Raw genomic sequence first — 23,516 nt, forward strand, 5'->3', positions numbered from 1 at the left:
ACTAGTTCATTTAAACAAGGTTTATTTTTTTTTCTCCATACTTGTCCAGTATGCATTGGCCCCTAAAAGAAGTGCATTTCGCGGTGACCCCTCAATTTCACGATTTCCGTGAAATCGCGATTTAGGTAGACCCCTAAACATAACATATGCTGTATATACCATATTCTTCAATGTTTTTAATCATGCTATACATCATTTTATTGAAGCACACATACATGTTTATAAAGTGTGGTGTAAACTGTAGAAGTTTAAATTAACTTCCTCCAGAACCTTAACAAAAACCCAGCCATTCCTCTCACAAACTGGGACAGGAATTTCAAATCCTATACTTTTCAACACATCTGCCAGGGTCCTTCAAACCATCAGCACAGACAACAGTAAACTTTATCTCAGCACTCCTTTAAAATTGCTCAATCTCAAGTCCTATCAAGTGCACACCAGCAGGTCATTGTTTTGATGAAGGATCATGTTTCTTCCAAAAAAGGGAGAGATTTGAATACTTTCAAAAGTGAACCCTTGGACATATGTAAAGCAGGCTTGTGTTTCTTGTGGTAAACCTGTGATACACAGATCTGGCCAAAAGCTTTTTTTATCTACAATTTTAGGATAGAGATATAACTTTAAAAAAAAAAAAAACATAATTTAGATCTTTTATTTAACATAATGTAATCAAAGACACTACACAATGATATTGCAAAAGACTATCAGAAGCCATAATAATAGTACAGTATTTCATGCTAGATTTCAAAATGTCACATATTTCAAAACTACAAAGCGGTATGTAATTCTATATGTTAATGTAACATTATTCATCAGGTTTCATTTGACTTCATGAAGCAAAATGTGTTAATTCTATAGGATGCTACCAAACTTTGGGCCATAGCTGTAGATTGAAATCCCTTCCAGCACTTCTTAATCTGATTGCATACTCAATTGCAGTGAAAGGAAATGAGTGTTATACACAGCAACTCCTTATCATCCTTTGTGTTCTCTGGGGATAAGTGTGTGTGTCTGTGTTGTGGTGATCTGTGCACACTGACTGTTAAAAGCAGGGATATTGAAGTCTAACACCATATGTTTGTGCAGTATTTGCATTATTGTGTTGGTGCATAGGATAGTATAACAGGTACTTCATGAATAACTGGGTCAAAAACATGCCTGAGCCTGTTCCCAGTGTGATAATAATATTCTGTGACACTTACTTTATGTTTCATGGTTAAACTATAGACTGCAAAGAGGACTTCACCTTCAATTTAAAAAAAAGTAGATGGACGCACTAAACATGGCTTCTATATACACTATATATGCAGAAAATCATGTAATTATTTCAGTTTAGAAGGAACACACAAAACAATAGCAAATTCTCAAATTCACACAATCCTGAATGTGGGGAAGTCTGTATCACTGTGATCACCTTAAAAAAAAACAGAAGTAAATTCTCACAAAAGAGAAGCACATCCCTACCCAAATGTGGGGAACTTTATGGACTTGGATAAATGGATAAAAAAATTAAGTGGATAAAAAACAAAGCACTGTACTAAACATGGGAAACTTTAACTTCTCTCAGATCACCTTAAACAACAGCAGAGAAACAGCATTACTGCAGCAGAGAAACAGCATTACTACAGCAGAGAAACGGCGTTACTGCAGCAGAGAAACAACATTACTGCTGCAGAGAAATAGCATTACTGCAGCAGAGAAACAGCATTACTGCTGCAGAAAAACAGCATTACTGCTGCAGAGAAACAATGTTACTACAGCAGAGAAACAGCATTACTGCTGCAGAGAAACAACGTTACTACAGCAGAGAAACAGCATTACTGCTGCAGAGAAATAGCATTACTGCAGCAGAGAAACAGCATTACTGCTGCAGAGAAACAGTGTTACTGCAGCAGAGAAACAGCATTACTGCTGCAGAGAAACAGCATTACTGCAGCAAAGAAACAGCATTACTGCTGCAGAGAAACAGCATTACTGCAGCAGAGAAACAGCATTACTGCTGCAGAGAAATAGCATTACTGCAGCAGAGAAACAGCATTACTGCTGCAGAGAAACAACATTACTGCTGCAGAGAAACAATGTTACTACAGCAGAGAAACAGCATTACTGCTGCAGAGAAACAACGTTACTACAGCAGAGAAACAGCATTACTGCAGCAGAGAAATAGCATTACTGCAGCAGAGAAGCAGCATTACTGCTGCAGAGAAACAGTGTTACTGCAGCAGAGAAACAGCATTACTACAGCAGAGAAACAGCATTACTGCAGCAGAGAAACAGCATTACTGCAGCAGAGAAACAGCATTACTGCTGCAGAGAAACAATTACTGCTGCAGAGAAACATTACTGCAGCAGAGAAACAGCATTACTGCTGCAGAGAAACAGCATTACTGCTGCAGAGAAACAATGTTACTACAGCAGAGAAACAGCATTACTGCTGCAGAGAAACAGCATTACTGCAGCAGAGAAACAGCATTACTGCAGCAGAGAAACAGCATTACTGCAGCAGAGAAACAGCATTACTGCTGCAGAGAAACAGTGTTACTGCAGCAGAGAAACAGCATTACTGCTGCAGAGAAACAGCGTTACTGCAGCAGAGAAACAGCGTTACTACAGCAAAGAAACAGCATTACTGCTGCAGAGAAACAGTGTTACTGCAGCAGAGAAACAGCATTACTACAGCAGAGAAACAGCATTACTGCTGCAGAGAAACAACGTTACTACAGCAGAGAAACAGCATTACTGCAGCAGAGAAACAGCATTACTGCTGCAGAGAAATAGCATTACTGCAGCAGAGAAACAGCATTACTGCTGCAGAGAAACAGTGTTACTGCAGCAGAGAAACAGCGTTACTACAGCAGAGAAACAGCATTACTGCAGCAGAGAAACAGCATTACTGCTGCAGAGAAATAGCATTACTGCAGCAGAGAAACAGCATTACTGCTGCAGAGAAACAGCATTACTGCTGCAGAGAAACAACGTTACTACAGCAGAGAAACAGCATTACTGCAGCAGAGAAATAGCATTACTGCAGCAGAGAAACAGCATTACTGCTGCAGAGAAACAGTGTTACTGCAGCAGAGAAACAGCGTTACTGCTGCAGAGAAACAGTGTTACTGCAGCAGAGAAACAGCGTTACTACAGCAGAGAAACAGCATTACTGCTGCAGAGAAACAGTGTTACTGCAGCAGAGAAACAGCATTACTACAGCAGAGAAACAGCATTACTGCTGCAGAGAAACAGCATTACTGCTGCAGAGAAACAGCATTACTGCAGCAGAGAAACAGCATTACTGCTGCAGAGAAATAGCATTACTGCAGCAGAGAAACAGCATTACTGCTGCAGAGAAACAGCGTTACTGCAGCAGAGAAACAGCATTACTGCAGCAGAGAAACAGCATTACTGCAGCAGAGAAACAGCATTACTGCTGCAGAGAAATAGCATTACTGCAGCAGAGAAACAGCATTACTGCTGCAGAGAAACAGCATTACTGCAGCAGAGAAACAGCATTACTGCAGCAGAGAAACAGCATTACTGCAGCAGAGAAACAGCATTACTGCTGCAGAGAAATAGCATTACTGCAGCAGAGAAACAGCATTACTGCTGCAGAGAAACAGCATTACTGCTGCAGAGAAACAGCGTTACTGCAGCAGAGAAACAGCATTACTGCAGCAGAGAAACAGCATTACTGCTGCAGAGAAATAGCATTACTGCAGCAGAGAAACAGCATTACTGCTGCAGAGAAACAGTGTTACTGCAGCAGAGAAACAGCGTTACTGCAGCAGAGAAACAGCATTACTGCTGCAGAGAAATAGCATTACTGCTGCAGAGAAACAGTGTTACTGCTGCAGAGAAACAGTGTTACTACAGCAGAGAAACAGCATTACTGCTGCAGAGAAACAGCATTACTGCTGCAGAGAAACAGAGTTACTACAGCAGAGAAACAGCATTACTGCAGCAGAGAAACAGCGTTACTGCAGCAGAGAAACAGCGTTACTGCAGCAGAGAAACAGTGTTACTGCAGCAGAGAAACAGCGTTACTGCAGCAGAGAAACAGCATTACTGCTGCAGAGAAACAATGTTACTACAGCAGAGAAACAGCATTACTGCTGCAGAGAAACAGCATTACTGCTGCAGAGAAACAGCATTACTGCTGCAGAGAAACAGCGTTACTGCAGCAGAGAAACAGCATTACTGCAGCAGAGAAACAGCATTACTGCTGCAGAGAAACAGTGTTACTGCTGCAGAGAAACAGTTACTGCAGCAGAGAAACAGCGTTACTACAGCAGAGAAACAGCATTACTGCTGCAGAGAAACAGCATTACTGCAGCAGAGAAATAGCATTACTGCTGCAGAGAAACAGTGTTACTGATGCAGAGAAACAGCGTTACTACAGCAGAGAAACAGCATTACTGCTGCAGAGAAACAGTGTTACTGCAGCAGAGAAACAGCGTTACTGCAGCAGAGAAACAGCATTACTGCTGCAGAGAAACAGCATTACTGCAGCAGAGAAACAGCGTTACTACAGCAGAGAAACAGCATTACTGCTGCAGAGAAATAGCATTACTGCAGCAGAGAAATAGCATTACTGCTGCAGAGAAACAGTGTTACTGATGCAGAGAAACAGCGTTACTGCAGCGGAGAAACAGCATTACTGCTGCAGAGAAACAGTGTTACTGCAGCAGAGAAACAGAGATACTACAGCAGAGAAACAGCATTACTGCAGCAGAGAAATAGCATTACTGCAGCAGAGAAATATCGTTACTGCAGCAGAGAAACAGCGCTACTGCAGCAGAGAAACATCGTTACTGCAGCAGAGAAACAACGTTACTATAGCAGAGAAACAGCATTACTGCAGCAGAGAAACATCGTTACTGCAGCAGAGAAACAGCGTTACTGCACTTAATGTTATACTATGATTGGAAATACAAATACATTCCTAAGGAGTGCGTGAACAGTTTAAAGCTTGGGTGACTTTTACAAAAAAAAAAACATTGAATTTATAGAGAAGAGGAACGAACACGTTCCACTTTCAGGGCAGTGATGCAGAAGCAATTTTTTCCAGATTTAATTGTCATAGTGACATTAAATGTTGAATTGGTGACACGCATTTTCAATATTTATAAATTATATCTGAAAGTACATATTTTCAAAACTTTTGTTTTTGTTTTTGTAAACATTTATGTGTTAAGCAAAATCTGAAAAAAGGTTAAATCTAAGAATAATTACGTGATTTAAGTTTAAAATAACACCTGGCAAAATACGTTTACTCTTTAAGAAACAGTAAATGACCTGAACTAAACGCTGGTATTTCTTCAATTAGTTAGAATATCATTAGAAATACAAGCAAATTCGAAGCAAAGATAGTTTTACCTAAAATGTCACAAGCCAACTCCCCCTGCCTTGCAGAAATCTAGCTGCCTCATCAAAGCAATAGGCTACAGTATTGAACCTATTGAGCTAATATAAGAGTCATCTCCATTTACAGAAATGTACTAAGAAACACAAAGCATTGAAAAGGCACGTCGACCCAGACATTGTACACCGCGGAATGTGTGCTTCCCATGGAATTTCCTTTTCCAGCCCCAACTCTCCTCCCACCCGAGTGCTGCAGTGTTTCTGTGTGAGGCTCAGCATTTCAATAGAATAATAATAATAATAATAATAATAATAATAATAATAATAATATAATAATAATAATAATAATAATAATACTACAATAGTAACTGATACTGCTCTGTGAGGGTCAGAATTTCAATATACAAATCACTGTAGTTTTGTTGATATGATTATTGTGAATAGAAGATCTTAAAGATGATAAACAAAACAAAACAGCACTGAGATGTAAAAGACGACCCAGCCAAAACACAACAAAGGATCCAAATATAGGAAGCCGTGGAGAAGCAAGCTAGTTATCGAGTCAGCTCCAATTGTGCTTGTCTCATTAAATCCTTATGTTACTGAATGCACTGGGGCTTATTCTGCCTTGGGCTTAGCACTAGAATTCATCCCACTACATAGCACTCGAAATTCAACACATGGATCAAAAGTTACTGAAAACCTAGCACACTCGGACACACTTTTTCTGTTTTTTAAATAATGCTTTAGTATATTCCATTCCAATCTGGGGAATGTGGGCGCAGTTACTGTCCTTTATAAAAAGTTTTCACAATCCATGCGGGCAGAACCATCACTGCTTCATACAGTACAAACAGACTTACATGCCAGCTGAAAGAAACATATTTAAACACATGGAGAAAGCCTGCAAATATATTAATAAGAAAAAAATAACAAATCCCAACCTGGACCCTCACACACCCAACCACCAAAACATTTCAGCCCTTCACCCAATCCACTTGTTAAAATAGAAAAAGAAATGACAAACCTTCAAAGTCTGATATAATTCCTTCCAAGTGTGCATTAACAGTGGAATCAGACATCTTTTATATATATGTATATATATAGTATAATATTATATATATTATCTATAATATATATATAGATATCTGTTATCTATCTTTCTATCGATATTTATTTATTACGAATAAGAACTTATGTACCTTCTTTAGGACAAGGGTAGTTCTTGTGAAGTGCTCCTCGTGTGACCCAAAAATTTGGTTCGGGTTTAATAACTTAGCTTTGTGTTTTTTTTTGTGGGGGGGGGGGTGTAACGTCATGGCGACGTGTCCAGGTTCGGGTGTTTTCAGAGAGACTCTCTTAAGAGTCCAAACTTATTTCGAACAAGATCGCGACTGGTCGGAGTCACTTGTTCTACGTTGCAGCCTCGCATCTGCAGTGAAAGAAAAAGGCACCGCCCCTTCCGCCTCCCTCCCTCCCTCCCCTCTTAGAAGGGAGGAACTGACCCAGCAAGTACTCCATCCCTCCTGCCTCCCACATGCATGCATGCACACTCACACACACACACACACAGACACACTGACATGTTTATAAAGAACTGGTGGAATGAGCTGTCTGTCAAAGGAAACTGCGTCTGAATGTGCAGCTTTATGCAGGAAGTATGTATGCATGTCGAAACAAAAATAAGGACAGCTCATAAAAGGCTTTAGTTTCAAACTGAACATCTGATTTGTGAGCTTTTTCAAGGGGGCCTAATACACCCCCTTAACTTTCTTCATGTAGAGTCAGAGTCTGAACTGCTTGTGAGATGAACTAAGCCTTTTGTTTTATAGCTGACTTCATCATGAGACGACCCGACTCCCACTGCTGGAGAAACTAAGAGTCACTGATTCTGGCAAGTCACCTTAAAAACCATCCCAATAGCAGCAGGAGACTCAAAAAACATCCCATCGGACGAGCAACCAGGGGCTGTCTGCCCCTGGAACACGCATTAATAAACAGTGCCCAGGCTATCATTGGCTCATGGTTAAATCCATTGGCTGGGTCTTAGTACAGCTGCAGCAAATTCACCAGGAGAGTAAAACAAATCAGAAAATGTTATTGAAAAATCGATTCGATCTACTTAAAACAAATTGTCAATTTTACAGTATATATACTGTAGTTATCCATAATTTGGATCAGTTAACACACTGTACATGAAGTATAAGAGACAATCTAATCTACACTAATAATAGTCAGCCATACACACTTGACGCACATTTAGTTGGTAAAATTGTTTAAGTTGTTCAAAGCAATTCATCGATGTTATCTGTAAAGTGATTGAGGTCATTTCCTTGTTTATCATTCCCTTTGATCTTGTATTTAACAGAAGGAAGTTGTTTTACTTCTCAACTGGCAGATGTGTTTGAGTTGCAGACTGAACGAGATCAGCATGCATCAGTGGATTTAGATACTTATAATTGAAGTACCACAGACTTAATAGATTCTGCCTTTACATCATCAAGCATAAAATCTGTAACTGTAAGTAAATAACAACACCCCACTTGCCTCAACAATGTTCCCCCTTCCTAGTAACTCCAGTGAAACAGTGTGAGATTAACCTGTTATTCCCTTTTAAAAGAATAATGGCAACAAACATTGTTTTCATTGCTAAAGGTGTGGTTTCCAAGCCCCAGCCTCCTGCATAGTAACAACTATTTCTGAAGGTATTTCATCTTGGGAAAAAAGACTTGCACAAAATGAGTCATAGAGGAAATCCTATACTTTTATGGAAAACAGACATCAGGCAAATGGCTTAAGCAGCACATTTTTACTAGTCTGCAGTGCTTAAATGTGTTTAAATAATGGTTTAGTAGAACTGTGTCTTGTGAAGGAGTGTTTAAAGTCTTCAGATTAAAAACATTATCTGGGCTTAATGCCGCTCCGCAACCACTGTGAGGAGAAAACGAAAGCCTTCGTGACAGAGAAAACAACAGAGTGAGCTCTCAGCAGTGTTTCAGAACTGGAGCCTAAACCAAGCATACTGTCACATGGGCAGGAGCTTTGTGGGGAGCCGAGTGGGGAATAGGAACCGTGTGGGTTAATAGTGACACCTTGTGGATCACAGTTACATTCAGACAAAGCAGGGCTGTGCTTTAGCTATATGCTACAACAGTGTTTCACTAATCAGTCCGGAGTGAGAATGTTCTAGCATTTTTGCAATATTAAGTTCTCATTTTTCTAACTTTCGATATGTTAATAACATGTGGTCCAGGAACAACAAGAACAAGTGTTTGAGAAATGGACTCACAATTCCTTTTTCTATTCGTCTACTACGACTGCTGAGATAACAACTTGTGCATCCTCTGCTGGCAACTCAACAAAGCACTACCTCTCGAAAACAGCATCTCCGTGCTGCACAGAGGGAATACAGTCTACCTGCTTAACTGTGTCTGGTTTCCAGTAGAGGTGACCTGCAGCTAGTATGGAGGTGGAGGTGTGAGTCGGGGATGATTTGCATCTTATAACCATAGGTGCGCAGAAGGGGCTTGCTTTGCTCTTTCAGAATGTGGAATAGAGTTAGTCGGGTCCTCAGAGCTCGTCTTCAAAGTAGATAGGGCTTTCCAATCAGAAAGTATTATAGAGATGCCTGGACACCAGGAAAGTGCTTCAAGCATGAACATTAACTCTGCTCAGCTGAATTGTACATGGCACCTCGCAACTATGAAGCTCAACTAATGATGCATTTTATTGCTTCAATTTTTGTTTCAAAGGGCAACAAAATCTAAATAATATCTATCGTAAACTCAGAAGACAAGAAACAAAACAGAAGCAGTCTAACGTGAACATTATTCTGAATAGTCCCTCCTTCATGAAAACCTGGTGAGGTACCAAAGAGATGATGCAATTGGTCCAAAAAGGATGTTATTCTAATCCAGATTGTACAGTATTGTGTGACTCTGTTCTTCTCAGATTGTACAGTATTGTGTGACTCTGTTCTTCTCAGATTGAACAGTATTATGTGACTGTCTCAGATTGTACAGTATTGTGTGACTGCTCTCAGTGTACAGTATTGTGTGACTGCTCTCAGATTGTACAGTATTGTGTGACTCTGCTCTTCTTTCTTCAGTTCTGTTCAGTATCCAATAATGCAGACTCTGCACTGGAGACATACGCAACAGCTGGGAATGTGCTTCAAAATTCAGAGTCCCCACAAGCCAAGTAGTGGGACACTGTGTCATCGCAAAGGTCCTGCACATTGAAATGTGTGTTTCTGTGGCTGGCAGCCATCTTGGCTCCGTAGAACCCCTGGTGCTAGGATGGCTCCAGCCTGCTGAGTTCCCTGGGGTCCTAATGCCTGCATTTTTCAATCCTGTGTGTCTGCTCCCTCACACATACACATCATTTCTTTAATGTACATTTGTATGATTTTTTTCTCCCATGTTTACCCAACGCTCATACTGTTTTGTCAATATCAGCAACAGGAACAGTAATATCTTTTTCTGAAGCAGTTTGTGTTACATAAGAATCTCCATGTACATTTCACATGTTCAAATCTATAAAATGACATGTAATGTAACACATTCACATCCGTAGGAAATACATTTCAATGTGTTGGGATTCACAAGGACACTAATTATTAGTCTTGTAGCCACATCATATGTACAAAAACATAGCTTAAGTATACATACACACAGACAGCCATAAGTGCATGGGTATAGCCACAAATAAATCATTTAAAATAACTACAAATGTTCAGACAGCATTTTAAATATCTATAGAACAAATAAATGAAACACAGTGTACTCACAGTCCCCTACGTTGGACGGCTCCATCTAGTCTCCTTCTAAATTCCCTCAACATCACCAGTTAACCCAGCCTGTACAATCCTAGTTAGTGGCATTCAAAGGCAGACTGGCTCTGCCCGCTCCAGCACACAGTGTGGCGTTTGAACTTCTCCACAATGCAGCCCAATGCAATCCAGACAAGGAGCTCGCTTGCCCACTGAAACAGCAGCAGCAGCTCACCACTGAAACAGCAGCAGCAGCTCACCACTGAAACAGCAGCGGCAGCTCACCACTGAAACAGAAGCAGATCCCCAGTGAAACAGGAGCAGATCCCCAATGAAACAGGAGCAGCTCCACTAAATTAGAAGCAACAATTACACCAAGAGCCTACCTGCAATTCTGTCCCCCTCCATAGCTGGATTACACAATCAACCAGCCTTTCTTTAGAGACTTTCCCCTCTCTCTCTATCTCACATTCTCTCCCTCTCTCACACACACATACACACACACACACACACACACACACACACACACACACACACTCTCTCTCTCTCTCTTTCTATCCCTTCACAGTCTAATTCCTTCAATGTGTTGTGATATTGAAGGCACGCACAATGACTGCATTGCCATGTGCTGATCATATGGAGTTCCCTTTTTTTTTCTTTCTGCCCAACACTGAAGCAGCATTGTGTCTGAAATGGAAACCAGGGCCACGTGACTTGTACTCCTCAACCCAAAATAACCCGCTCTGCTCAGAAAACTCCTGATGAAGCCATTGTGCTTCCTCTGTGAGGCGATCAGAAACTCTCCGCTACAGACCTGGGAGCCCACAATGCTGTCTCACTCAACACAAATAATTATACAAAACTATTAAAAAATATATTTTAAAGTGTGGACTTTAAGTATCCTGGAGGGCCTGTCTGCACCAGGTACAGCAGGTATAATGTATCAGTGAACTGCCTGAGGGGTAACCCCAGTCCTGGAGGGCCAGTCTGCACCAGGTACAGCAGGTATAATGTATCAGTGAATTTCATGGGGGGTAACCCCAGTCCTGGAGGGCCAGTCTGCACCAGGTACAGCAGGTATAATGTATCAGTGAACTTCATGGGGGGTAACCCCAGTCCTGGAGGGCCAGTCTGCACCAGGTATAGCAGGTATAATGTATCAGTGAACTGCCTGAGGGGTAACCCCAGTCCTGGAGGGCCAGTCTGCATCAGGTACAGCAGGTATAATGTATCAGTGAAATGCACAGGGGGTAACCCCAGTCCTGGATGGCCAGTCTGCACCAGGTACAGCAGGAATAATGTATCAGTGAACTGCATGAGGCCCTGACTCGGGTTTAATTAGTTAGTTTAAGAATACATCAATAAAACAGCACCAGAGTGTGATGTTCTGAACTTCACAGAGACCAAGAGGGTTATTTAAAAACACACGGTACAGACCGCCCAAAATACAAGCACAGCTGTATGTGTTTCTTTTAGCAGTTCAGCTGTATGTGTTTCAGTTCGTATGCTACTCTAGTTTGAGACAGACTCCCAATTTAACTGCAGCTAAATGTCCATACTTAAGCCAAGGCTGCAATTAGTGGGACAGATAGCTGGATACAGACACTCACTTTCAGCAGCATGAGATCCAGATTCCTGGGGTTTTGTGCAGATGACACAAGCAGACTACTCACAGTAAAAGCATGTTTTTATTGTTAATGTGAACTTTGCACACAACATGTCTTTGTGTAAACTTGGGCTGCAGACTGGGCAGCTCAGAAAGCTTCTGGTTCATGTTGTACAAGCATATCAAATCTGAGCAACGGCCAAAAGCAAAAAACACCATTAGATATGAAAACAGAAGACAATCAAGGGAAATATCCAGAATTATGTGCCATCACAAACATGCCATTAGTAATGAAATGTAAAATAAAAACTATGGATTGGGCATAAAACATTCGACTTACTTGGACTTGTGGGATCTGAGATTTTCCTTAACCTCCCACTAGGAGTCTTTGTAATCCCTAGAACAAATACAAAGTTAGTCATACAGTTCTGGAAATACACCTTTTATGTGACATCGTTATTACACTCAATACTTTGGACACATTTTTGCTCTTTTTCTGTGAGTAACACAGTTATCTCAAAGTTAAAATATGACTGTATTTAAACATATCTTTAGATGAACATCCTGAATTGGTAATTTTGTTCACATTTAAAGGCCAAACAGTGATATAAATGAAATGTTTTTTAAAGTCCACCTCTTTGAGAGGCATTCCTACAGGACCATGAAAACTTGTTTCATCTTCAAGCTGAATGGTACGATACTGATAAAGACAGCTGACAGAACAATCAAAGTGTTACTTTCTGTGTCTCTGCCTTCAGCACCACACACAAGGGTCATGTGCTGTGCTGATTCCTGGAGCACGTTACTCCAAGCTAAGGGTTAACAAAAGAACAAACCCTGATGTAGCTCATGTGTCATTATCAAAGTGATGAGAAATGGAAAGGGAATGAGGCTGCTGTGGAAGTATCTATCACATGCTACATCTTTGAACCCTGAATCACATGTGTTCAACCAGCAGGCACTAATCACAGAGGCCCATTACTTTTAGTGAGCTGTTGTTCTGCTGGAATTCACTTTGCGGTGAGCAGCGCCTAGATCAGAGCACAGAGACTGCAGACAGGCTCAAGCGCTTTCCATACCAGGACACACAATATGAGTCAATCCCCCAATGTGGACCCAAGGATCGTACCCTCACTGAGCTAATGATGTAGTGTGGATCTTACCCTCAATGTACTGATGATGTAGTGTGGATCTTACCCTCATTGTGCTGATGATGTAGTGTGGATCTTACCCTCATTGTGCTGATGATGTAGTGTGGATCTTACCCTCATTGTGCTGATGATGTAGTGTGGATCTTACCCTCATTGTGTTGATGATGTAGTGTGGATCGTACCCTCATTGATCTGATGATGTAGTGTGGATCTTACCCTCATTGTGCTGATGATGTAGTGTGGCTCTTACCCTCATTGTGCTGATGATGTACAATGTGGATCTTATCCTCATTGTGCTGATAATGTACAATGTGAATCTTACTCTCATTGTGCTGATGATGTACAATGTGGATCTTACCCTCATTGTGTTGATGATGTACAATGTGGATCTTACCCTCATTGTGCTGATAATGTACAATGTGGATCTTACCCTCATTGTGCTGAAGATGTAATGTGAATCTTACCCTTATTGAGCTGATGATGTAGTGTGGCTCTTACCCTCCTTGAGCTGATGATGTACAGGGTCTGTTGTTATTGTAGATCATGGGGTACCAAACATAGAGACACAGCGATAAGCCAACAATAAATCACAAAGTGAAAAAGCAGGACAGGTCAATGTGTCTTCACTGCTACCATGATGCAATGGTTAGGGTTAGGGTTAGGGTTTGGGTTAGCCAGCAGTGACTCTAGGTCTTCATTGACACATCTGTTTCAGAGTCTCTTACTGGGAAAGCTTTCACTGTACGGTTTCAGCTGCATTAACTGTTCCACTTGGGGGGGGGGGGGGGGGGGGGGTGTCACAATGCATTTCACAAACAAACCCCTGGCAGTGATGTGCTGCTACACACTTGCAGTATCAGAGTAAAGGAAAACCAATCACATTGAGTTCATAAAAACAGCATTCCTGCAAATTCCAATAGCATTCCTGCAAAAGCAAAGAAGGTATGTTTTAGCTAACCTTTGAACAACCAACGATGCTGCAAGTGACATTGCTATTAAAACATATGCATTCCAATGGAATTAATTGTGGTGTGTTAAAACAATCAGATAGTATGTGCAACAAGTATTACTTCAACTGGAAGACTATTATACAAGATCAGAAGTAGATATATTGCCCTGCATTTAATTTATGTTTATGTGCAAAAATACCCAACCTTTACCATATTGGTACAGAAATCCCTTATTTGTCTAAGGGAGGTTTAGTGTGCTGAGTGCATGCTTTCATCAATGAACCGAGCGTTGTATTTTGCTGGAACAGACTGTGTTTTTGCTGCAGAATGTTTTATTGTCAGACCAACATCAAAGTAAATCAACCTGTCAACTGGGGAAGTTATTCATTAACAAGACTTGCAGAATGAATGGGATCCATGCTGCCCTGTGTGCATTCTCACCTATCCTTTAATTAACTTATGTTTGCTTAGCAGGCTGGTTTATGTTTAAATAGCAGGGTTCAGATCAGGTGTGAAGATTATTCTATATGTACATCTGACAATCTGGTTTTATGTGGTTCATTACATCTTTGTGCTTCTCAGCCTAACCCTTATCACTTTAAAACCCTTCTGTAATTTATTTAGAAAGTGAAAAAGTTGGGAAAGGCAGACATTTTTCTTTGAGATTAACAATGACCTCTGTGTAAATAACTTGGTTTTTATGTTGTGTAAATAAAGATTAGTTTTAACCCCATCCCTGCCAACTACCACTGGTGGAATGTGGCCATTCTCTAATTAAGTAATTGAACACTAATTAAGAAATGGCAACATTTACATAAAGGGAGGAGTCTTTGTTAGGTGGATGAGTTTAGAAAGGGTTCAGTGAAGCAAACACCCACCCAGGACAAGGACAAGGACAAGGACAAGGACAAGGACAAGGACAATTCAGGAACTGCGACTGTCCAGCTGATAGTAAGACGTGTTTTGTTCAGAAGATTTGTTTTGTTTTAATCATTTCTTTGTTCCTGTGTTTTTTGTTTATTAATGTCTGCACTTGCGCTTTAACTGCAGCTTTGAGTCTACTTCCTAGTGGTAACCAATTGGGACGCTACCCTTTCACACCTACCTTTTCTTACAATGATACTCTGACCCATAAACACAGCATTAGAACAGTACAGTCAAAGCACAGCTCCCGTTAAATACAAAAGCTTCTTGAAAACACAGAAATCCCTTGGTGTCACTCTATCTTATTTGTACATTGCATGTTAATATTGGATTTCTCTCAGAAAGCTCTTTGTAAAATCCCACAGTTAAAAATTTGTTGTAAAATGCTGAATAGAGATTAACAACGTATGTAATGGATAAGGTTTGTACTATTTATAAAATCCAGTGCGCCGACTTTGCACCCTGTTTATGGCAGTGCGGTTGAGTTTGGGTGTGTCTGTATGTTTAATCACGAAAAAGGAATAGTTTTGACCTGAAGAGGTTGGTTGTTCACATTCAAGGGAGCGGTCAGCTAAATCCCCTTTGTTTCCACATTCGTGTGTGGGGTAGGGAAAGTGCAATGATCTCACCAACTACAAAGGTCCTTTTCCGAGTTAAAGTTAAACTACTGCAAATAATAGTCCTGGACCGAATAATGCAAGCAGACGACGGGCCCCAACAAAGGCATGGTATGAGGAAGACGGCGCAGTGCAAAACGCCAACTAATACCGATTTTGTAAGTATTGAATGCGAAGCTGCACACGTTACCACCACCAAGCAGCCAATTTTGTAAGCATGCTATTTATTCCCTAACTGAATAGATGTTTTACACGAGCTTACTTTGGAATAGTTTATTTAATTAATAACCTCATTAAACAGCAGAACACGTAACCTGTCACTTCCTCCGAGTCTAAATACAAAATACACTCGCTTAAGGAGCTGCGCACCTTGTCTACTCTATTATATAGTACTGTACCGGACTTGTTATGCGAATACTGAAACAGGGACAAACATGTATCACTTTCCCAATGTATCAGAAAACACCGTTTTCATTACAGCTCAGAAGGTAATTTCAGTTGAGCGATCAAGGACTTTAATGTTTGACAGTACTTTTACCTCATCCAAATTCTTCAAGTCCTGTCTATACTGTATGTGGAAAACGGCGGTGAAAAACACTTAAAGCAAAGGACAAGTCTTTTTTGAATTGTTACACAGTTTGGTGCTTACCTGAATATCCGGTTCTCCTCATAGTCAGCTCTGTCAGCAGACACTACAGTACAAGGAGGCTCCGAGATCTCTGCCGCTCTCACGCCGTCTTATTTTCACACTAATCCAAAGAATAATCCCGCTTTCAGAACAACTTTAACGATTCGATATTCCTATAATCAATTGACAATACAGCAATGAAAACACAAGTGGAATGTAATCCCAAATCCAGCTGCTAATCCAACTGGGTGGCAAGATCAATCGGAACACCTGCCCTTTCCAACCCCCGTGTGATGCAACATGGCATTGCCGCCGTACACAGAGCGCAAGGATCAACGCACAGTTCAACGAACATTTAAATACAGATCAGGAGAAATTACGGCTGTACAAACATCTGTGTTTAAGATATCATTGTGAAATTGCACAAAACAAAGTCCAAAGATCATTGGGCGTTAGTTATTACTGTACGCGTTGCTGTATTATTGTTATTATTTCCTGTATATAAAAAGCCTACTTGCCTTATTTCCTCCCAATTATTATTATTTTCCCCTTTTTACTTACCGACGCCTTTATTGAATTGCGTATTCATGTTATGAATTCACTTTGGTGAATTTTGTTATGAATTCAAAGGCGTAACTGACGAGTTGAAGTTCCTTTAGTTCTGCCCCCATGCCCCCTATGATCCATTGTAAATACGCAATGCCTACTAAACACCGCATATGGCCTATGCAGTTAACAGTACCTTTAATATTGAAGGAAAGCAATATTACACGTGCTACATATTACTGCGTAAGGGTATTATTTGTGAGGCAAAATACAAAATAAAATGCTCAAAATCTATTATTATTATTTTTTAAAGGGTAGCACGAGATTGTATTTTAAAACCCTTACCCACTAACAAGAGGTACGGTATACTGATATACAAATGTAATAGTGTAAGACAGTGATACTCAAATCGTGTCTCCTGCGGCTCTTTGCAGCACGATATTAAAACACTGAGATTATGTAGTTCAGTTAGAAGCAATGTAAAACTACATTTCCCGTTATACACTGCAAACACAATTTACTCAATAAGTGTATTAGCCAATCAGGATGCTTTTACTATGTCACGTAGTTCCTTGCTCAAATAGCTGGTGCGCCTCGGAGTGTAACTAGTGTGAAGGAGCATGAAATAATGTCGCATGTTTTAAAAAAAAAAAAAAAAAAAAAAAGCGAAATTATGAAGATGATTACAGATCGTTCCGGGAAGAATGGGAAAATGAATTTTTGTTTGTGCGTGGCAATGGAGGTGAAAGTGTCTGCTTATTATGCGATACTGCACTTGATTAATTCAAAAAATCGAATTTGGAGAGACATTTCGGAACCAATCACTCTAGGCCGAATTCACGCCAGGCAGTGAACTCAGAGAACAGAAACTTAAAAAACTAAAGCAGCAACGAGCGAATCAATAATGTATGTTTCAAAGGGTTTGTAACACAAACCAACAAGTTACAACGGCTTCCTACGAAATCACACACGAAATTATTAAACGAATGAAACCCTTTGTAGACAGTGAGATGATTAAATACTGCATCTTAACTGCGTGCGCAACGCTGTTCCCCGACAAAAGGGAGATAGAAAAATAGTTGAAGAAACTTCAACTTTAAGATTCTACTGTGATAAGGAGGGCTTCGGACATTTCTGAAAACACTGAAAGTATCCTGAAGGAAAGGTTGGCTCGCCCTGAGTTTGTTAGCTTTGCGATGGATGAAAGCCTCGATATCAACGACATCCCACAGTTACTGATATTTGTCAGCGCTACAGCTGCTGAACTTGATGTGACAGAAGAACTTTTAGATATGGTCCCACTGCAAAATAATACGACGGGAAAGGAAATAAAAACAGCTGTAATGGATGTCTTGAAAAAGTTCGATGTACCACTGGAGAAAATTACAGCGATTACAACTGATGCAGCCCCTGCTGTGAGAAACGGTGCAGTTGCTTTGCTTAAGGACCAGCTCAAATATGATAAGACAGAGCATGACATTTTTTCTTACCATTGCATTGTACACCAGCAACCATTATTTGCAAAGTTTAGTTTTCGTAATGACGTAATTAAATATGTAATTGAATTGATCAGTTTTGTCAGGGCATGAGCTGGGAACCACCAGCAATTTGAGATTGCTGTTTCGAGTCAAGAGGAGGTCTGCGATGTACAGAATAAACTGACCGACAACTTCGCCGCTAGATTCCAAGATTAAGAATTGTGACAAATATTTGCCTCTTGTGAATAATCCGTGCCTCCTAGAGGTGAACGAAATTGAATAAATTTGCTCTACACTATGTGATTCCTCCGAACTGCTGATGAAGTTTGTGGAATTGAAGAGCTCTGATGAACTGTCGAGAATTTCGTCAAAACAATGGAATTAATTTTTGGAAATTAGTAAACCATCTTCCAAAAACTTGCAGAATTAGCCAGACGTTTCATTTATATGTTCCCGTCAACCTACAGATGTGAAGCATCCTTCTCTGCACTTTCACGGATTAAAAGCAACACACGAAAGAGTGCCTTCGTATTGCTGTCTCCAGTATAGAGCCCAACTTCACAGCGCTTGTTTCAGAGGAGTGCCACGTTATCTGCGAGTGACAGCTACATAGGTAAGGATCATCAGATTAAGTTTTGTTTTATTGCTACTTGTGTGTGTGTGTGTGATATATGTAAAATGTATATTTCCCCCTGCCATTCTGTTTTAAATATGAATATGTACTGCTGTGACTCTTGGGAACCTGCTGCTCACTAATGTGGCTTCTAAACCTCAGGAGTATGAGTACCACTGGTGTAATGCATAATGGATGTACCATTCCTTCATGTAGTCCTGACCAATGCTGCCACCCGGTGGCGATTAAGAGGAACTGCTATATCAACGCAACATTTACCAAAATAACATGTTCATACATTAACAATCATTGATTGGATAAATCTCGCTGTAGTAATTACCTGCTCCTGATTGGGTTATACCAGTGGTTTTAAAACTTTTTAGGCCCCGTGCCCCTTTCCAAGAAGTCAAGTCTACCGTGTACCCCCATCTGAGATGGGGTCTAGATATTCCTATGAAAACATAAAAAATTGTATTTTCTAATTACTAGGCTTAAGTACTTGACAAATGGACCCACTTGCGATGTTTTCTGACTGACTTCTAATAATGTGTTTACAGGTACAGGAAGTGAGAATGAGAGAGAGACGTGAGTGAGAGTGAGCAAGACTAAACAGCTGCAGTATCCCTTTGCTCTGTGCACCTCCTCATACCGTGTGCTCTCCTAATAAAGCCCTTTTGAAGCCACTTCTTGTGTCTCGACAACACAAGCCTTCCTCACACAATCTTCTTTAAGAAGTTTGTTCTCAGAAGCTGCCTTGCTAGAACGGCTGGCCGTTGTTTGTGTTGGGATCGGGCAAGTCAGCGGTTGTTTGGTAACAGAACATAAAACATCACAGAGTGGGCTGAACTGTGGTGCTGCAAATCAGAGCACTTTAAAATATGTACCTTCCAAGCTGAGATTATTGAGGTAAAGAAACACTTCCTACACGTGCGCGTGTTCCTCTCTCTTCACAGATCTGTGACAATGCAAGTTAGTTTCAGTGTTGGTGCTCACTGTCACCTCTCTCGATTGATAAGATGAAGTGTGTGTGTGAGTGTCTGTGTGTTTCTGTATCTTGACAGGTCTGTGAGGATGAAGATGTAGTTTTAGTTTTAATGCTCATCCCCTCACTGTCTGTGTGTTCTTGTCTCTTGACAGGTCTGTGAGGATGAGAAGGTCTCCACAGTCTGGAGTTTGGTCTCTGAGAAGCTCAACATACCTGTCAATCAACAGGGACTCCTCTACAAAGGCAAGGCACTGTCAAATAGGTAGCACAGCACACACAGCACAGCATACACAGCACTCAGGTAAAAAGCATGCATGTTATTTTGCATATATCTGTAAACAGTAACACCTACAAACAAAGTGTTTTGAGTTGCATGTCTTTTAATATGACTTTTAATCTCTCCCCTCTGAGCACTCTCACACTACTCCATCGGTCCCAAACACAGACACTGCTATATACAGTCACACAGATACATAGATACAGTATACACTAAGACACACACACACACACACACACATACACCCTCCTCCACACACACCCACACACACAGTGAGAGTCTGGAGCAGCTGCACAAGGTAAACTGAACACAGTAAACATAGACACTGCTATATACAGACAAACACACACACACACACAATCCCAGCTGCAAGACAGACACACACTCACACTCACAATACACACAGACACAGCTGTACAGTCACACAAAGACAACCAATTGCAGCTGCAGCACACAGACTCTGAAATGCAGGTGTAGACCAGCGTGTAGTTGTGACTCTGTGTCTCTCCCTCTGCCTCTCTCAGGATTACAAGCAGAGCCTGCGTTTGTTGAGCCTGGATGATATGGAGCGGCTGGCGACCCGCATGCTTCACCCTGAGGCTGTGGAGTGTATGGAGCTGCCCCTCCTGGACTGAGGAATGCTGCTGCCTGCTGCCTTCCCCCCTCTGCCCTCACCCCTCGCCCCTTTCCCCTCTTGTTTCTTAGTGCATCTGCCAGTGCTTCTCACCCACTGAGCAAGGCATTGAGCAGTGCCAGATCCTGTTTCACAATACTGCTATATATTTACTGACTATTCTTTAATTAGAACACTGTATATGTTTGGTAAGATAAACCACACGATAAGCCCTTTCTGAGCACATTTTCTACTTTTCTGTTTCAAAGGAGCCCAGTTTGGTGCAGGAGGATTGTGGGTAACGCAGTGTGTTTTTGTTGGCCTGCAGCCCCCGTATCGGCTTCCATTAGCATTGCTGGTAGAGAAGCAACTGGTTCACTTTAAAGCCTTTTTCTTAAATAAACGCAGACGTTTTGAAATATATACAGTGTGGACGTTTCCCTTCTTCACAGCACCATACAGCATCCTGTCACACCAGCCTTGGAAGGGGATCTATACATATTTATTCACAGTAACCAGGCAATAATTGCAGCTGCAATACACACTGTGTCGCTTGTATTTGCTCAGATTTTAAACTACAACTTAAAGCCTTTTCCAACCTGTCCTTCCTCTGAGGGGTTGCTTTCCAGGCTAATTGTCCATTTCCTCTGAAGAAAGAAAAGTCCAGTGTTCACTTCACTCCTGCAAAGCAAAGGCATCCAGGTTCTTGTCCTGCTTTGCTCCCCAGTGCCCCAGTGCTTGCTGAGACATTGATTTAACATCTCATCCAAAGGATGGAGCAAAAGTGACTTGTTCAGGGTCACATTGTGAGTCTGTCAGTGGGATATGAACCAGTGATCTCCTACTTACAGGAGCTCTACTTTAACCACTGGACCACACTGTGTTACCACTCCTTGTGTTGATCCTGGTATCCAAGGTATTTACCTCAGAGCCCTGTGTTTCATAATCCCTATCCTCTTCAGTGGGATGAATCTCATATACAAGGTTAGAGTGCAAGACTATCACAAACAGGCAGGTGGTGTAGTGGGTTCATTGCCTGGCATGCTGTGCTGCCCATGTTGGGGACCTGGGTTCAAATCCAGGTGAGTTCTTCCTCTTTTTTTTTTTTTAAAGACTTGCTTAATATCCTATATAAGGCATAAAATATCCTGTAAGGCATAAAAGGATTTGTTAATTGACCTTATATATAGTGTGAACCAACACTTTCTTGTGGGAGCTGGTGGTACAGGGGGTTAATCCCACAGCCTCCTGTCTTTGAAGATGGTGATTTAAATCTGGGTCCTGGAGGTGAGTTCCTGAGGTAAGTAATGCTGTTGGTTATAAGTCTGGGTGTTGGTTGTAAGCAATGATGCTGGTTGTAACTAATGATGTTGGTTGTGTTTCCACAGATGGCAGTGGAGGATGAAGAGGAGAGCAGCCTGCCCAGAAGAGGAGGATGAAGAGGGGGCTTGGAAGCTGGAGGTGTTGGTACCAGAGACAAGGGTTGGGAGAAGAGACAAATTTCTGGTACCACCCTAAGGTATTTTTCAATTTTTTTTTAAAATTAAGACTAGGTAAGGGGCATAAAAACAACTTCTATCTTCATCCAGCTCCAATCATCTCTGATACCGACACCCCCCAGGGCCAGCAGCCCAAGCCCCTCTTCACCCTCCTCTTCCGGGCAGGCTGCTTTCCTCTTCCTCTGCCATCTGTGGAAACACAACCAAAATCATTAGTTACAACCAGCATCATTGCTTACAACCTCCACCATGACTCACATCCAACAGCATTACTTACCTCAGGAACTCACCTCCAGGACCCAGATTTGAACCACCATCTTCAGAGAGAGGAGACTGTGGGATTAGCCCCCTGCACCACCAGCTCCCACAGGAAAGTGCTCATTCACATTATATATAAGGTCAATTCACAAATCCTTTGAAACAAGCAAAACGATTTGAACCCAGTCCATCTCTCTGCCATGAAAGGCTATTAAGCAAGTCTTTGAAAATAAAGGAAAAACTCACCTGGATTTGAAACCAGGTCCCCAAGATGAACAGCACAGCATGCCAGGGAACGAGCCCACTGCACCATCTGTCTGCTTGTGACAATCTAACATTGCACAGAAGACCTTATATCAGCCTCTTTATGTTATAATGAGTATGATTAGACCACTGACCCAAGTCTATCAAAATGGTAAAGTGTTTGAAGATGAACAGAAGACTCACACCCCTGACATGGGTTTGAACCCACTAACCTGAGAATTACCAGCCACCTGCTCTACCAACAGAGCTATCCAGCCAGCAGGCTTCAGTGCTCTGTGAAACACAATATTAATCTGTGTGATGGGGACCTGGGGATAAGAAGGGATTCTCAGCTTAGTTTCCTTTGTGACTTGAACTGGATTCAAACCCAAAAACTTATTGATAAAAAGGTAAATTAAACAATATTTTTAAAAACTCTACTTCACATGGGACTTGAACCATTTACCCTAGGCCTTCGAGGCCAATGCTCTAACAACTGAGCCAGCCAGAGAGCTACTCAAGCCTGCTGTCATATTCCCTTCAGTACTTTAACTAATAATTTGTACACTATGCAGGTGTTTACTGTTGAAAATATCCAATAAAAGTCACTTCTATTGTATCTTTGACAGATTCAAACAAACAGACGTTGTGAGGAAAAAAAAACAAGCACAAAACACAATGTTTCAACGACAACTCTGGTGTTCATTTATCAATTATTATTTTAAATCTCGTAATCAGAGAACACTAGTCATGCTGTATCATTGTGTTGTGGGTCTGCTTTCAAAAAATCTGCTTCTACTATTAATCACAGCACAGTAATGATCCAAGCACAAACTGCAGTAGAAATAAATATACAGAACAAATACTATGTCATATCAAATGGGAAGAAATTTGATTATATGAAGTAACCATTTAATAAATAGAAATATTGAGCTGTGTAATGTTTTCATAGAGGAAGGGCCTGGTTTCACTGAGACACGCAGACATTATGAGCAAACCCTG

The 23,516-nt window shown here is 41.1% G+C and overlaps 1 protein-coding gene across 6 annotated transcripts in view; it reads right to left on the reverse strand.

Moving 5' to 3' along the window:
- LOC121296732 (septin-9-like) overlaps positions 1–16,310 on the reverse strand; it is a 41,476-nt gene extending 25,166 nt beyond the window's left edge. The window contains exons 1-3 of one of the 6 annotated variants that reach the window (XM_041222511.1): positions 16,024–16,310; positions 13,382–13,408; positions 12,073–12,129 (exon numbers count right to left, since the gene is read on the reverse strand). In XM_041222511.1, coding sequence (XP_041078445.1) covers positions 12,073–12,129; positions 13,382–13,408; positions 16,024–16,045 — 106 coding nt within the window. In that variant the 5' untranslated portion in view covers positions 16,046–16,310. Of the gene's footprint in view, positions 1–6,382; positions 6,462–10,144; positions 10,241–10,512; positions 10,603–12,072; positions 12,130–13,381; positions 13,409–16,023 lie in introns of those variants that run through there. The other 5 variants (XM_041222512.1, XM_041222516.1, XM_041222517.1 and 2 more) reach the window with 5 other exon arrangements.
- Between the last annotated feature and the right edge of the window lie 7,206 nt (positions 16,311–23,516).

This window comes from Polyodon spathula, chromosome 21 (assembly GCF_017654505.1).
Source record: "Polyodon spathula isolate WHYD16114869_AA chromosome 21, ASM1765450v1, whole genome shotgun sequence".
In the NCBI taxonomy this organism is placed as follows: domain Eukaryota; kingdom Metazoa; phylum Chordata; class Actinopteri; order Acipenseriformes; family Polyodontidae; genus Polyodon; species Polyodon spathula.